The 16,031-nt window shown below is 37.1% G+C and overlaps 1 protein-coding gene across 4 annotated transcripts in view; it reads right to left on the reverse strand.

The window, feature by feature from the left end:
* RECK (reversion inducing cysteine rich protein with kazal motifs) overlaps positions 1-16,031 on the reverse strand; it is a 90,091-nt gene that overhangs the window by 34,432 nt on the left and 39,628 nt on the right. For all 4 annotated transcript variants that reach the window (XM_026013192.2, XM_026013189.2, XM_026013190.2 and 1 more), the window contains 6 exons: positions 15,207-15,474; positions 12,399-12,578; positions 7,033-7,245; positions 5,311-5,447; positions 3,105-3,245; positions 1,263-1,451 (listed from right to left, as the gene is read on the reverse strand). In XM_026013192.2, the coding sequence (XP_025868977.1) occupies positions 1,263-1,451; positions 3,105-3,245; positions 5,311-5,447; positions 7,033-7,245; positions 12,399-12,578; positions 15,207-15,474 (1,128 nt within the window). The remainder of the gene's footprint in view (positions 1-1,262; positions 1,452-3,104; positions 3,246-5,310; positions 5,448-7,032; positions 7,246-12,398; positions 12,579-15,206; positions 15,475-16,031) is intronic.

The raw sequence follows: 16,031 nt of genomic DNA on the forward strand, positions 1-16,031 counted from the left end.
GTATTTAGCCAGTGGAACTCATGGAAGGAATGAATTTGTTTATCCTCAAATATTGTGATACATGGTACCTACCTTACATTTTGGCTAAGTGGAATATGGGCTAAAAAATGAATACCTGACTTGTTCTAGGGCAGACAATTATAGGCTCTTTTTAGCCAAAAGCACTCTTCTTTCAAATAAGATCTCAGACAGAAGAGTAAACCAAGAGGCATATTAAAGCTGAACTACTCTGGTTGATGGGTATAGGGTAATGGAGGGGAGAGGGTGGCAGAGTGAACAGCTGTGGGGGAGTACATTCTCAAAAGTAGCATTTTTCCCCACAATTTTTGAGGTTGTATATTGACATGAATGGTTGTTAGGGCTATAAGCAAAACACGGTTAAGGAAGCAGTGAGAGCAAGACCCTCCAACTTTTAGAGAGGGCATCAAAGGGGGGCACTTCTTCATGTGCTCTGTCCCAATGCCTAGTCAACAGTGTAGTACCCACCCTCCAGTTCACTATCTAGGATGCCAAACTCTGACTTTTACTACTGGTAAAGAGACACAATTGAGGAAGGGATGGGAAGGACACACATGGGTCCTTTCCTGTGGAGGGTAAGGGCTTTGGAGTCAGGCCTAGGACTGAATGTGCTTAAAACAATTAAAAGTTCAGTAAGTATTAATTAATTGTTATTAGCTATTAATCCCTTCTTTGTTTTTAATTTTTATTTATTTATGATAGTCACACAGAGAGAGAGAGAGGCAGAGACACAGGCAGAGGGAGAAGCAGGCTCCATGCACTGGGAGCCCGACGTGGGATTCGATCCCGGGTCTCCAGGATCGCGCCCTGGGCCAAAGGCAGGCGCCAAACCACTGCACCACCCAGGGATCCCTATTAATCCCTTCTTGAGGAGGCTCCTAAGAAGGTTCCTTAGAAGTCCTAGTGTCCTGTAGAGTACAGTTTGAAAAATACTGCCCTGGAGGATCTGATTTGTAGACCTTACTCTTTGGTGGGAATCTATCCAATGTTCTTATAAAGTTAAGATAACTAATCTCATATTAGAAATGAAAAGGGACGCCTGGGTGGCTCAGTGGTTGGGCGTGCCTTTGGCTTAGGTCATGATCCCAGGATCTGGGATCGAGTCCCACATCAGGCTCCCTGCGAGGAGCCTGCTTCTCCCTCTGCCTATGTCTCTGCCTCTCTCAGTCTGTGTCTCTCATGAATAAATAAATAAATCTTAAAAAAAATAAAAAGAAAAAAAGCAAATACAGTTCAAGACTCACTTTTTCTTTTTCCTCCGACAATACACGACTTCTGAAGATCTATACAGTGCATCTCCACACAGTTTTCCAAGAGTCCACTTTGTCCACATGAGCAAATTTTGTAACAACCAACTTCCCCTGCAGATGATGGCACCTGAATTAGTGTCCCTTGACGGACAATGAAATCAGAGGCTTCTCCCAATTTGCAACCTGTACAAACAAAAATAAGCTGAGAGAGATGGTATTGTTTTATAACATTAAAAATATTTTACATAAGTCCTATAGGCACTGTGTGGTACTAAAGATTATGTAATAGAACTTTCACTAAGTTGAAGAATTGGTTTGATTCACTGACCAAACCATTTCCTCTCATATGAAAAGTCTATGGTCCATGAGATGGTGGTGATTACGGATCTATACCCCAAAGCTAGCTATAGTTCAGTACAAAAATGCTATAAGGTATGTTGTTCTTGTTGTTTTTTACTTCTTTAGGCTTACCAAGGATATTTAAAAAATCACAGATATTTTTAAAATGGACTATAAAAACTGATAATATTTTTAGAGTACGCTTGGTCAAGAAAACTTTTAGTGATGGAATGCACGCATATTGTAAATTCAAAGTAAAGGTGAGTACTTCATTGGACTTAAGGAAAACCCATTCATTTCCAATTTTAACAAGATTTATCTTGACTCTATAGCTGATATATTCTGGTATTACACAGATATTATAAATGATCCTTTGAGACATCATAGTTATTTAATTATTTAATTTAATCTTCTATTCCTTTTTACTTCACAGATAATTCTTAAAAATATTTTGTTGATTTATTTAAGAGAGAGAGCACTAGAGAGAGAGAAAGCATGAGTATGGGGCATAGGGAGAGGGAGAAGCAGGCTCCCTACTGAGCAGGGAGCCCAATGTGGGACTTGATCCCAGGACTCCAGGATCATGACATGAGCTAAAGGCAGATGCTTAACTGACTGAGCCACCCAGGTACCCCTACTTCACAGGTATATTTATTTATTCATTTATTTATTTTTGTAAAGATTTTATTTATTTTTTCATGAAAGACACAGTGAGAGAGGCAGAGACATAGGCAGAGGAAGAAGCAGGCTCCTTGCAGATGAGCTCGATGCGGGACTCAATCCCAGGACCCTGGGATCACGACCTGCACCAAAGGCAGACGTTCAACCACTGAGCAATAAAGGTGCCCCAAGATTTTATTTATTTTCACAGACATTTTTAAATGGTGATTTTAATATGACAAAGAAACATTTTCAATTGGGAAATAGGGAAAAGGAAGCAAAATGTTGCCACTGTACTCTAAAGGGATGCACAAAGAGATAAAGACATCAAAATCCAATGGGATAAATATTTCTTATTCAAGAGGTCTCCTGCATTTCAAAAAATAAATCAGTCTTAAAATCATATGCATCTCAATAAAACATTAAGCTTATGGAGATAACTGTACATTCCTTGAGTATGTCTTTTCTCCATATAACTAAAGGAAAGAAAAGAAAAAACATGAATAATGTGCAGTACACTTTTTCAAACATTACAACATGGGAGAGAATGTACAAAAAACTGGCTCAAGGTTTTCTTTTCTTTTGTTGTCAAGAACCCTGTAACTCATTATGAGAATCAGTTTACAATCTAAATGATCATTGAAAATTACATTTGTCTTTGTCTTTTCCTGCCTATATAACTAACACATGTTTATGGGGAAAACCTCAAAATTACAGAAAAACATAACTTAGAAAATAAAGTTCGTTGTGAGCTCACTCCAAAGATAATCCTTATAAAGACATAACCAGCGGCACAAATCCACACTCACCCCACATCCACACCCATCTACGTCTTACCTTGAACACAAGAGTATGGAAGGCAGGGATCTCCAGACGGACACCCCTTCCGATTTACCTCACAGAGCTCATTAGCAGGGCAAGGATTTGGGTTACAGGGATGAGTGACCTCTTCTACAATATTACCCAAAGTACTTGGCCCTGAAAAACCAAACACAGATCAGATTAACCAACCCAAAAAGGTAACAGAGGTCTGTAAATTATCTGAATTAATTATGGCTAGAAAAAATGGAGAGCTTGTGAGTAGAAAGTGAGGCCTAATTCTAGTAAATTATCAAAACACAGAGATTCTCTGATCATTTGTGAATTTAGCATAAACATATATACATTCATTCACTTGTTTATTTACTGGGTACCTATGATATACTGGGAAAGGTTCTGGGCTTTGGAGGTACAGGCGTGAACAAAATAGACAAATCTCTATTGTAGAATTTACATTTTATTTGGGAAATAGACTAGGAGTATATGTATGCATGTGTGTCTCTGTGTGTATAAATTTAAAAAGTTACCTAATGATAAGTAATAAGTAGTATAAAGGGATGGAAAGTGGTTAAGTATACTTTGGATAGGGTGGCCAAATAGGTGCTTATGCCTAAGAGGAATAACTCTGCACATTTTACCATAAACTATAATAATTCACTATGGTAAGATGGATCCTGTACCATGATTATATTTGTCAACTTGTGAAATAATGACCATGGAAGAGTCTCACTTCATATAAAGTGTATGTGATATTTAAAGAGTGTTAAAATTCAAACAAAAACATTTCTTTAATTTTTTTCCTTCTACACATATATTTCACTGCTCAAATAGAGTCTAGGCTTGTGAATACATTAGTTTTGCTCATTTTATTTTAGGCCAGACTCAGACTGGGGCTAGGAAAGGCATAAGGGTTCTTGGAGTTCATCTCATACAGCCCAATCTTTTTATAAATAAGGAAGCTGAGGTTGAAAGAAGTGGTCTGTTCAAAGCCACGGAGGTCTAAACTCTAGTACAATGTTTTTTTTATTGGGGGGGTGCTATATTGGTCATAAAGGTTGAGGGACATAGTATGTTGGCCTTAAGAAAATGTGGCTGATATCACGAGCTGCAAATCTAGCATCTACTCTTCTCTTCCTGCTTACTAATAACAGTATGACACAATGGGTTCACAGCTAAGAAGATCATCTTTCTCAGTTTCCCTTACAGCTAGGGTGGTTTTCCCTTACATTAGGACATGGTGGTTAGAATTCCAGGAGCCATGTTGAGATGATAAAGTACCTGAAGTAACTGTGATGATGGAAGCCAAACACTAAGGACAGTGTGGAAAGCAAAAGGAGCGTGGACTCTAGATGGTGGAGTACTGTAACAGCCCTGGACTTAACTTACTTACTTATTTACTTATTTATTTATTTATCTATCTATCTATCTATCTATCTATCTATCTATCTATCTATCTATTTATTTGTTTATGGCTTTCCTTTTCTTTTACCCGTTGTTCTGTTATTTGCAGTAGAACTCAGTCCTATCTAACACAGGAAAACTAAATAGGAGCTGAATTCTTGGTCCGCCTTTCCAGCCAGCTCAGAGCACTAACGCCCCCTGGCGGCAGCATAGACACTTTCGTTACCCTAACAACAGTGGTGTGTATGAGTTCCATCAGATTTCCAAGGCACAGGGTCATCTCCTGCTAAGACACTCAGCTTCAGGATCCCTCAATGGGATACCAACTTACTCTTCTAGCTCTTGGCCTAGCTCTTAGCAGAATTATTTTGGCAGAGACAAAAGTTGCATTTTCAAGTACTAACCCAGACCGTCATTCCTTACTCCCTCGTTGGTGGGTTGGTCTAAACCAAGCTTGGCTCAGGTCCACTAATATTCTGAAGACAAAAAGCTAAAGATTCCCTAGGGGTAAATTCCACTTCCTGGTCAAATCATGACAATGATATGGAGCTGTTATCTAAGATGATTACCCCAGATTCATTGCTCAGAATTCTTGATTGACAATAGTACATCAGTTCCTCAGAATAAGATAATCACTTGTGCTTATGTATTTTAAGATGATAATTCTTTCCAAGGCCAAAAGGGCCAAACAAATAAGAGTCTGCAATTGAGATTGTATCATTAAACCACACATTTTCAGCAGATAGATGTTCATCCAAAGCAAACATGAAGGGCAGAGATGGAAGGGAGAAGTATTCAAAATCTAAAAAAACAAAGTACTTACTGAGGTATGTATCCAAAGGTATACAATTCTCTAGGTCATCTGTAGGTGACAGAAGCTCACAAATACTTTCAGCTGTGTGGTCTTCAGGGAATTTATTCTGGTCCCCACATTTCTTAAGAATCTCCACACAATCTGATCTTAAAAAGAAAAATACACACAAATCATCTCATGTTGTCTTGTCAACATCAATTCTGTTTCTGAAGCCTTCTAGAAGGTGAGTTTTCATAACAATGATTTACAATTGGTAGGTTAGACATCAGAAGTCAAAAGAAATCAGAAGTCAGAGAAGACTTCAGGTTGCATAGTAGTAAGTAACATATTGTAATATCAAAGCATCCTTTCCTCTTATCTGAGATCAAAGGCCTCGCTCAAATTTTATACTCATACTGTTACTACGATCAATGTGGCTTGTCCCTGTTTTTGAAAGAAAATTAGGGCAGCCCGGGTGGCACAGCAGTTTAGCACTGCCTGCAGCCTGGGGTGTGATGCTGGAGACCCGGGATGGAGTCCCACATCGGGCTCCCTGCATGGAGCCTGCTTCTCCCTCTGCCTGTGTCTCTGCCTCTCTCTCTCTGTGTCCTCATGAATAAATAAATAATTTTAAAAAATTTAAAAAAAAAGAAAGAAAATTAAACTAGACTAGTCTGATTTGCTCTTTGCAAAATCCTTTCTTTCAGGACCTCATGCTTGCTTGGTTCTTCCTCCTTCTCTCTCCTTCTCTTTTTAAATATTTTAAAAATTATCAACATTAAGGTGTTTGGCCCATAACAACTGGAAAGTACACTACTTAAAATTTTCTCAGTCTTCAAAAGGGATTTGATTCTTTAAGTTTTCATGCTAAGAATCCATAGATTTCCCACTGGTTGCCTCTTGCTTGTCACTAAAGTTACCCTTCATCTTTCTCCTTACTCAGGTCTTCCCCAAGTCATGCCACAGAATAGATGTGGACACTGTTTAAGGTTGAAATAATATGCCATCAGTCATCAAGTGCCCCATAACAACAAGACACACACCAACAACTTAGGGGCTGGATAGTAACTTGGTTTTTAGAAAAATAGATGCTTGAAGATCAGGTGGCATAAATTACTACATGGTTAATGCTTCTGGTTTTACCCAGCACAGCAGCTTTTTTATCTTTATCCTAGATCTCCTAAGCAAACAATTCACAAAATGTTCCCTAGAAACAGGCCCTAATGACTATATTCAGTAATTCCTTTACTCATCAAACATGTATGGAACACCTACTGTGTATCAGGATTATGCTAATCCCTGAAGAGAAAAAGAGAAAAGAAGAGACAAGAAAAAGGAGTCACAAGGAAGAATAAATTCCTCAAGGAGAAAAAACTCTAACAGAATAAAAGTACACATATTAAATATAAAAACAGAATTGCACATTGAAGGTACTCAATAAATGTTTCTGGAACTAAATTCCATGAGAGTAGTTCAAATAAAGGCCTATAGACGTTTGTAGGAAGGATAAATTACTATTAGCTGGAGAGATCTGGGAAGATTCCATAGGAATGACTTGCATCTGAGAGAGGCTAAGAAAGATGGGCAGTGGGTAAGTGAAGATGGAAGAGTAGTTTAAGCAGAGGAGGAAATTTAACATGTGGGAAGTATAGGCAAAGGGAAGTGGTGGGAGAGAAAACTCTAAAAATAGGCTACAGTTCAAATCATGGTCTGAACCAAGACTGGAGAGTCATTACGAGGAAAGAAACTTACTTGCAAATAATACTTCCCCGGGATTTACTATGACAAGGTTTAATCTGCAGTGAACAAGCTATTGCCTTCCACATTTCTGGCTGACACTTCTTAATGTCAAGAACAGGTATGTTGATAAATGGCATCTTTATGCTTCCTTTCTCCCACAGCTTCATGTCATTCATGGCTCCTTGATCTGACTGAGCATTACAACTCCTGAAAAGTTCTGTTGGCCTGAAAAGAAAAAAGGGCAGAAAGAATCAAGAGGCCATTATTTTCTAGAGAGAATAGGTAAAATCCTAACATACTGATGCAGCAGGAAAATCTGATTTTCTTAAGTATATACAACGCATCAAAGAATATCAGCTTTGAATGTATGGAGATTCAACGTAGACACATTAAGATTGTGACTACATCTTTCCTTTTTAACAAAGATTTTGTGATGCAGTTGAACTTTCAAAATGCTCTGTGTGGGGCTATCATCTTTAGATTGTACCATTTTTTCATATCACAAAGTAAATGATCCAACTTTTAGAAACAGATATAATATAAAAATGAAATATACAAACAGGACAGATGGGAGCTATACTTGTGGTGAACATGGCATGGTGTATTAAACTTGTCAAATTACCAAGTTGTACACTTGAAACTAATGTAACATTGTGTGTGAACTATACTCGAATTTAGAGTTTGAACAAATGACATCTTAGTATTATTATAAAAAAATAGTTTTGATCTCATGGTGTTTGGGAGACCATGCACCACACTTTAAGAAACACTCTTTTTTTCATTCACCTGGTTATAGACAAAGTCTGTGTCCAGTTTTCATGTGTCTCTTAATGGCCACAATGGTATTGTTGGGGCATAATTTTCTAAGGAACTGCCAAACTATTTTCCAAAGTGGTTACACCATTTTACACTCTTAGCAGCAATGTATGAAAGTTCCAGGCACTTGGAACTGTTGTCAGTCTCTTTAGTTGTAGCCACTCTGCTGGCATGCAGTGGTACTCTACTGGTTTTAATTTGCATTTTGCTGATGACCAATCACATCAAACACCTTTTCATGCACTTATTGGCTATCTGGGTATCTTCTTTTGTGAAGTGTCTTTCTAGCTATTCACCCCCTTTAGAAAAAGTTGTCTTTTTACTATTGATTATAAAAGAGTTCTTTATATATTCTGGATATAAGTCCTGTGTCAGATATATGTATAACAAATATTTTCTTCCAGTTTGTGGTTTGCCTTTTCATTTTTTTAAAGATGTATTTATTTTAGAGAGACAGAGAGAGAGCATGAGCAGGAGGGGCAGAGGGACAGAGAGCATCTCAAGCAGACTTTGCACTGAGCACAGAGCCCAAAATCGGCCTTGATCCCACAACCCTGAGATCATGACCTAAGGTGAAACCACCACTCAGGTAACCCCTCACCTTTTCATTTTCTTAATGGTATCTTTTGATAAACAAAATTTTTAAAATTTAAAAATTTATTTTATTTAGCTAAAATATTTTATTGGGATATAATTTACAAAGAATTAATGTACAGATCTTAAGAGTTCAGTAAGTTTTGAAAATTGTATTCATCCCATGTAATCAAAACCCCAAACAAAATACGGCACATTTCTATCACCCCATAGAGTCCCCTATGACCCCCTACAGCCAGTTCCTCCTTCCAAAGGCAATGACTTTATGATCTTTATATCATAGATTACTTTGCCTATTCTTAGAACTCATATATATGGAATTATAAAGATTATATTTTGTGTTTGGCTTCTTCCATTCAACATAAGACTCATCCACGTATGGGGTTTATCAGTAGTTTGGATTTTTCCTTTTTCCTTGCTGTGTACTATTCTGTTGTTTGGATACACCACAATATGCTCTTTCATTCTCTTCTTGATCCATGATTGACTTATTTTTCTCCAAATTCTGGGTTCTTATGAATAAGGCTGCTGTATAAGTCTTTTTTTCTTTTTTAGGGGGACTTAGGTTTTCATGTCTCTTGAATAAATGCTTCAGAATGGGATTGCTAGGTCATGGACTTGACTTTTTAAGACACTGCAAGAAAATTCTCCAAAGTGCTTAAACCATCTCATATCCTCATCAGTGAAGTATGAGAGCTCCACTTGCTTCACATGTTTCTCAGTCTTTTAATTTTAGCTATTCTAATGGGTGTGAAGAGGCATCTCACTGAAGTTTTAATTACATATTGCATAAATAATGACAAAGAACTTTTGCATATACTTAAATGTCTATTTTGATGTCTTCTTTGGTGAAAGACCCTTGAGATTTTTTTGTCCTTTTTTTTTATTGGGTTTACTTTTTATTATAGGATTGTAGGAGTTATTTATATATTTTGGTTTCAAGTCCTTTGTCAAATTTGTGTGACTGTAAGTGTGCAAATGTGATACACTGAATATTTTCTCAAACTGTGGCCTACCTTTTCAAATCTTAAATGGTGTCTTTTGGTGAACAAGTATTTATTGTTGAACCCTAACTCATTAATTTTTTCCTTTTATAATTAGTACATTTTGTCTCTTGTCTACAAAATCTTTGTTTACACCAAGGTTTTCAAGATATTCTGCTATGTTTTCTTCTAGAAGCTTTACATTTTCAGCTTTTGTTTTGTTCTAGGATCCATCTTTAGTTAATTTTATTTATGTGTTTGTTGAAAGAGAGAGAGAGAGAGAAAGAAAGAATGAGCAGGAGGGGTAGAGGGAGGAGAGAGAATCTCAAGCAGACTCCATGCTGAACACGAAGCCTGACACAGGGCTCAATCTCATGACCCTGAGATCATAACATGAGCCAAAACCAAGAGTTAGACACTTAACTGACTGCACTGCTTAGGTACTCCTTAAATTAATTTTTGTATATGGTGTGAGATTGAGGTTGAGGTTTTTTTTTTTCATACAGTCAACTGTTCTAGCAACATTTGTTGAAAAGATGTTTCTTTTTTTTTTTTTTTTTTTTGCATTGAATTGACTTGCTCCCTTTGTTGAAAATCAATTTACTGGTTTGGGTCTGTTCTTGCGTCTCTGTTTTGTCCTACTGATCTATTTGCCCAAGCTTAAGCCAATTTATATTGCTTCACTTTGTGTTGCTTTATAATTAGGGTCAAAATCAGGTACTGTAAGTTCTCCAAATTTGTTATTTTTAAAAAAATTCTTTCAGCTATCCTAGGTCCTTTATATTTTCAGTTGAATTTCAGAATTAGTCTGCCAATTTCTATTTTAAAAAGCCTGTTGCAGGGCAGCCCTGATGGCTCAGCGGTTTGGCACTGCCTTCAGTCCGGGGCCTGATCCTGGAGACCCAGAATCGAGTCCCACATTGGGCTCCCTGCATGGAGCCTGCTTTTCCCTCTGCCTATGTCTCTGTCTCTCTCATGAATAAATAAATCAATCTTTAAAAAAAGAAAATAAAAAGCCTGTTGGGATTCTGATTGGGATCAGAATCTAGAGATCAGGGCAGCCCTGGTGGCCCAGTGGTTTACGCCGCCTTCAGCCTGGGATGTGAGCCTGGAGACCCGGGATTGAGTCCTAAGTCAGGCTCCATGCAGGGAGCAGCTTCTCCCTCTGCCTCTCTCTCTCTCTCTCTCTCTCTCTGTGTCTGTCATGAATAAATAAATAAAATCTAAAAAAAAAAAAAAATCTAGAGATCAGTTTCAGAAAAATTAACACCTTAAAAATATTGAGTCTTCTAATTCATGAACATGGTACCTCTCTTTGTTTATTCACTGTCTTTAATTTCTTTCTATAAAGTTTTCTGGTTCTCAATATATAGTTCTTATACCTCTTTTGTTAAATTTATTCTATTTCATGTTTTTTGATGCAATCGTATAAATTTGTATTTTTTAAATAAATTTCATTTTCCAATTGTTTGTTGCTAACATACAGAAATACAATTGGCTTTTGTATGTTAACCTTGTATATTGTCACTTTATTAAATTTAAGGATTTATGGGGAGTTTGCAGATTTGAGGACATCTCCTTTCATGGTTCCCACTTTTCTGGGGTTTCCTACTCCTGCATCTAGCTACTCTGGCAGCCCTAAACTCTGGTCTCTAACTCCTCAGGCCAAGACTAATGCTTTTTACTTGAATTCTTTATACCATGCAAGGGGGCTGAGAGTGCCCATGAAGGAAAAACTGGATAAATGTGCTTTCATGCAGTGTGGTTCTCTGTATTATGAGATACAGCCCTTCCTGCTTTTGGTCACCCTCTAATGTCTTTAAAACAATACTTACCAAATATTTTGTACAGAGTTCATAATTGGTACTTGCAGAAGTATTAGTTTGATACAAACTACTCCACCATCCCCAGAAGCCAGACTACATGCCCAAGTTTAACTTCAAACATTTCAGATTTCAAATTTATTCAATCTCTAAGCCAGGTCCTTATTGGCTAACACTCAATCATCAGCTGTAAAGATATCTCAATTTTCTTACTTGAAATAATATTCTGAATACCTTATTAAAAATATTCTGAATGTTTTTATTTTATTTTTTTTAATGTTTTTATTTTTTAAGATTTTACTTATTTATTTGAAAGAGAGAGAGAGAGAGCGAGCACAAGCAGGGGAACGGTAGAGGGAAAGGGAGCAGCAGGGAGCCTGATGCAGGACTCCATCCCAGGACACCAGGATCACAACCCGAGCCGAAGGCAGATGTTTAACCAACTAAGCCACCCAGGTGCCCCTATTCTGAATACTTTTAAAAGAATAGGATTTATGTTCATTTGAACTTCCTTCTGGCCCAACTGAATTATCCTTTTCCTCTTCACCCTCTTGATCTCCAGGCTGTAGCTCACAAAACCAGCCCCTTCTTATTTAGGAACTCTCTCTCTGGCTTCTCTGATATCATGTTCTCTATGCTTCTGGATGTTTGTTCACCCATTCAGTTTTGGGCCCTTGTTTTTCTGACCATACTTGATACTTCAATAAAATACAAATAGGTAAGAAAATATTTTTTTGTATGAAGTAGGGAAGTCACTGAGTGGGACCTTCAGACAGGTTGAAGTAAATTTCTACATAAACTGTTGAAAAGAGGGCATTTGGATGACCAAATTGTTCACGGTGATTTATTCTGCAGTGGATTGTTTCCACTGGTTGTGTAATATAAGGAAGAGGGGGAGAATGGTAGATTGAAGACAGAAAGGATTCTTTGAATTATAGATGCTTTAAAATCTTTAGTCTAGAAAGGATTTTGTTACAGTGCTTCCTTTCCCAGAGGTGATTTACTGGATGGGTTATAGCATTTAAAGATGAAATAATAAAAAAATACTACTTCCTTTTAACTTAGCACCAGAGTAAAAATCAGAGTAAAGTGGTCTTTTCACTTACTTAAAAACAAGATAATGATAAACACTTCCATTCCGTGTACAACAGTTTGCTCTTACCTGTTGTTAAAATTAGTACAGTAAGTAAGATTTCTACAGCCCAACTGGCAAGGTTCCCGAACGTCTGCTAAACAGGTCAACATGGACACTTCCACTGGATTATATTCACAAAAACGATCAAACTCTTGCCAGCTCTGTGTGTTGCCCCAGCTCATGCTATAAAGTTTAGTGCACAGTTCTCTGAAACAAAGGCACAAATGCAGAAACACAGATGAGCCAAATGAATATTTGATTTGCATAAAACTCAAATTCTATGAACTATTTCATAGAATATAAATAAGAAAGAATTAATATAAATAAGAATATAAATAAGAAAAAAGTACAAAAGCCAAAAGACTAAAATTTATCTCCCATAATTTAGACCCATAAACTGAACTTTTCCATGAAAATGTTAGTCTCTTTTGTTATCCTTCTCTTTCCTTTTTGCTATGGTTGCTACATAGCTCAGTGCTAACTGTAATATTTAGTTACGGTATTTGTACATCCTTATTCTTGGCACAATTATATCTTCTAATTTCTGATCTCTCTTTTGCCTTTACGTAAAGTAAGGTAAGGCATACGTTTTGCCTCCACAAAGATAGATTCCCTTATATTTATGTTTCAATCACAGGACATAAAACTGTGACATGGTCCTCAGATTTAAGAAGCTTTACAGAGGGATCCCTGGGTGGCGCAGCGGTTTGGCGCCTGCCTTTGGCCCAGGGCGCGATCCTGGAGACCCGGGATCGAATCCCACATCGGGCTCCCGGTGCATGGAGCCTGCTTCTCCCTCCGCCTGTGTCTCTGCCTCTCTCTCTCTCTCTCTGTGACTATCATAAATAAATAAAAATTAAAAAAAAAAAAAAAGAAGCTTTACAGACTCAGGGTTCACCAATTTCTCCCTGAAAAATTATCCCGAAGCCACTTATATTCCTTAAGATAGGCCAAGATATCTACATGTAAAGGCTTATGAATTCCATAGCTTTTATATACTATTGTAGTTAATATATAACTATCTTATTTGCAGTACTTGATGATTACAAAACAACTTGTAAATAACTAAAATAATATCAGTACTATTTCCAAAGTGCCTACACATTAGTTTAATTTTAAAAATTGATAAATGTAATAAAAATGTAAGAAACATAATACATGTAATATAAAATATGATACTACCAAAACATGTAAAATCACAAGAAAAATTCTCCACTCTTGCCACATTTTATTTGACTTTCATAATTAACCCTATGAGGAAGATGTCTTTACTTTTTTAAGTGTATTCATTTACTCTACTGATGTTTACTGAATGCCTATTTTGTGTTAGACCCTGTTCAAGGCACTGGATATCCAATGGGAAATAAGAGAGACAAGGTCTCTGCTCTCAATGGAGCTTACACATTATAGAGATGAGGAAGCTGTGATCGAGTTAAATTAGGTACTTTGAACTGGAAACCAGTCCTTTCTCTAGTTCTTAACTTTCTCTATAACTTTGGACAGACTTTTAATAACATTGCAAAGTTAGTTTTCTATATATAAGCTGGAATTAGACAAACTGATATCAACCATAAGATGATAACAATCATTTTATAAGGTTTCATATAAGAGGAAATAAGATGGAAGCAAATCATAAAACATTATATCAAGGTAAGGTGGGACACATGTTTCTTAGTGAGATTCTTCTAGGATGACATAGCAATTCTAGTCTCCAGTGACTAGAGCATAGACACTTTTAAGGACATTGAAAGAGGGATCCCTGGGTGGCGCAGCGATTTGGCGCCTGCCTTTGGCCCAGGGCGCGATCCTGGAGACCCGGGATCGAATCCCACATCGGGCTCCCGGTGGATGGAGCCTGCTTCTCCCTCTGCCTGTGTCTCTGCCTCTCTCTCTCTCTCTGTGACTATCATAAAATTTAAAAAAAAAAAAAAAAAAAAAAAAAAAGGACATTGAAAGAATTACTCAGCATTCCCCCATAAATAAATACATTTATTGATTCCTATCAGTAATCCAATGTCCTTAATCACAGGACCAATTTAACTTCTCTTAAGCTCTTCTGTTAATTTTCTTTGGATATTATCTAGTTTTTTTTTTTTTTTTTTTTAAATATCCTTGTTAAAGTTTGATGAGCTATTCTAGGCACAATTTTTGCTCAAGGTCCATTCAGTTTAGAAACCACAGGAAAAACTGTTTCATTCCTAGTGATACTCATTTCAGGATATTCTGGTAATATGTGGTCCATTTTCACCTAAAATATCCTTAATAAGGCAAACTTCTGTTACCTGTGTTCTACCACGACCTTAGTTATCTCCATTTATTCTTGTCTCTAGATTGTTTCTTCCATCTTCTATTTGTATTATTTTATCCCTACATGAATCATCCAAATGAATGCCAATATAACTGCGTTCTAACTTTGAGTATAAGTGCCAATCCAGATCATTCACCAATATATGCAAAGGTTAGTTACTGTTCAAAGTTTCATAATTTAACAAACAGAATATCCCTTAGATGTCACATCCAAACATCTTCTAAATTGTAAGCTTATTTAAATGATGACCTTGGGGGTAGAATCCACATTGCATCATCTTTAAATATTTATTGCCCTGCCAATGTTAATCTTCTATACCCCAAAACTGAGTTCTTTTAGCAATGTTTAAAAACAATGTTTTATATACACATGATGCTCATTAAGTATTTGCTGGATGAAAGATTTTATATCTTCTAAACGCTTAAGTCTAAACAATGCAAAAATATGGCACACATTTGCTAGACTTAAAATCACTAATTAAAATGTTATTTTCTACTGGTTTTAATAAAGGAAAATGAGATACTGACCTACATGTTGAAGTGTTTGCTTTAGAACAACAATGCAATTTAGCCCCATCAAGGCCTGTAGAGGGAGGTGGGTGTAGGGTGACTCCAGGATGAACAGACTGTGAGCTTTCAAGAAAACACTGCCAAAGAGGATCCTGAGGTAAAGGCTGAGTCTTACAACCCTCGATGAGGCCATCAACAATTTCCATTTCTGTTTTCTTAGACATCAGAATTCTCTTGCAGGCATTTTGGCAAGCATGGTCTTCAGCTCTGTCACAGCAATATAAACCTACATTTTCAGAATATATATGACTTAATTAGCTGATTTTATGTCATGCACTGCTCAGAAGAACATGATGGTGTACTCGTAACACTACTACTCAGTCATATGTCAGTATCTGCAGTACACAGGGCCTACAAATTCTCGCTCCATTACTTTGTAGTGTAACAAATAAGTGAAGGACTAAGATGGACTAGGTATCTATTACCAGAATTTACCACTGTCTCCAAACATGGGATCTTTAGCACCAATCCCACAGAAATGAAAAATCCTACACCTAAGAAGTCCTTACATGCGAAGTATCTTATGTTCTGGAAAAGGTATTACAGACCAAACTGGAATTATTTCGTGTTAGAAATAACTCCCTAAAAGGGATTATATTGGGCAGCCCCAATGGGGCTCAGCGGTTTGGCGCCACTTTCAGCCAGGGCCTGATCCTGGAGACTCGGGATTGAGTCCCACGTTAGGCTCCCTGCATGGAGCCTGCTTCTCCCTCTGCCTGTGTCTGTGCCTCTCTCTGTGTGTCTCTCATGAAAAAATAAATAAAATCTTAAAAAAATAATAAT

This window comes from Vulpes vulpes, chromosome 12, assembly GCF_048418805.1.
Source record: "Vulpes vulpes isolate BD-2025 chromosome 12, VulVul3, whole genome shotgun sequence".
In the NCBI taxonomy this organism is placed as follows: domain Eukaryota; kingdom Metazoa; phylum Chordata; class Mammalia; order Carnivora; family Canidae; genus Vulpes; species Vulpes vulpes.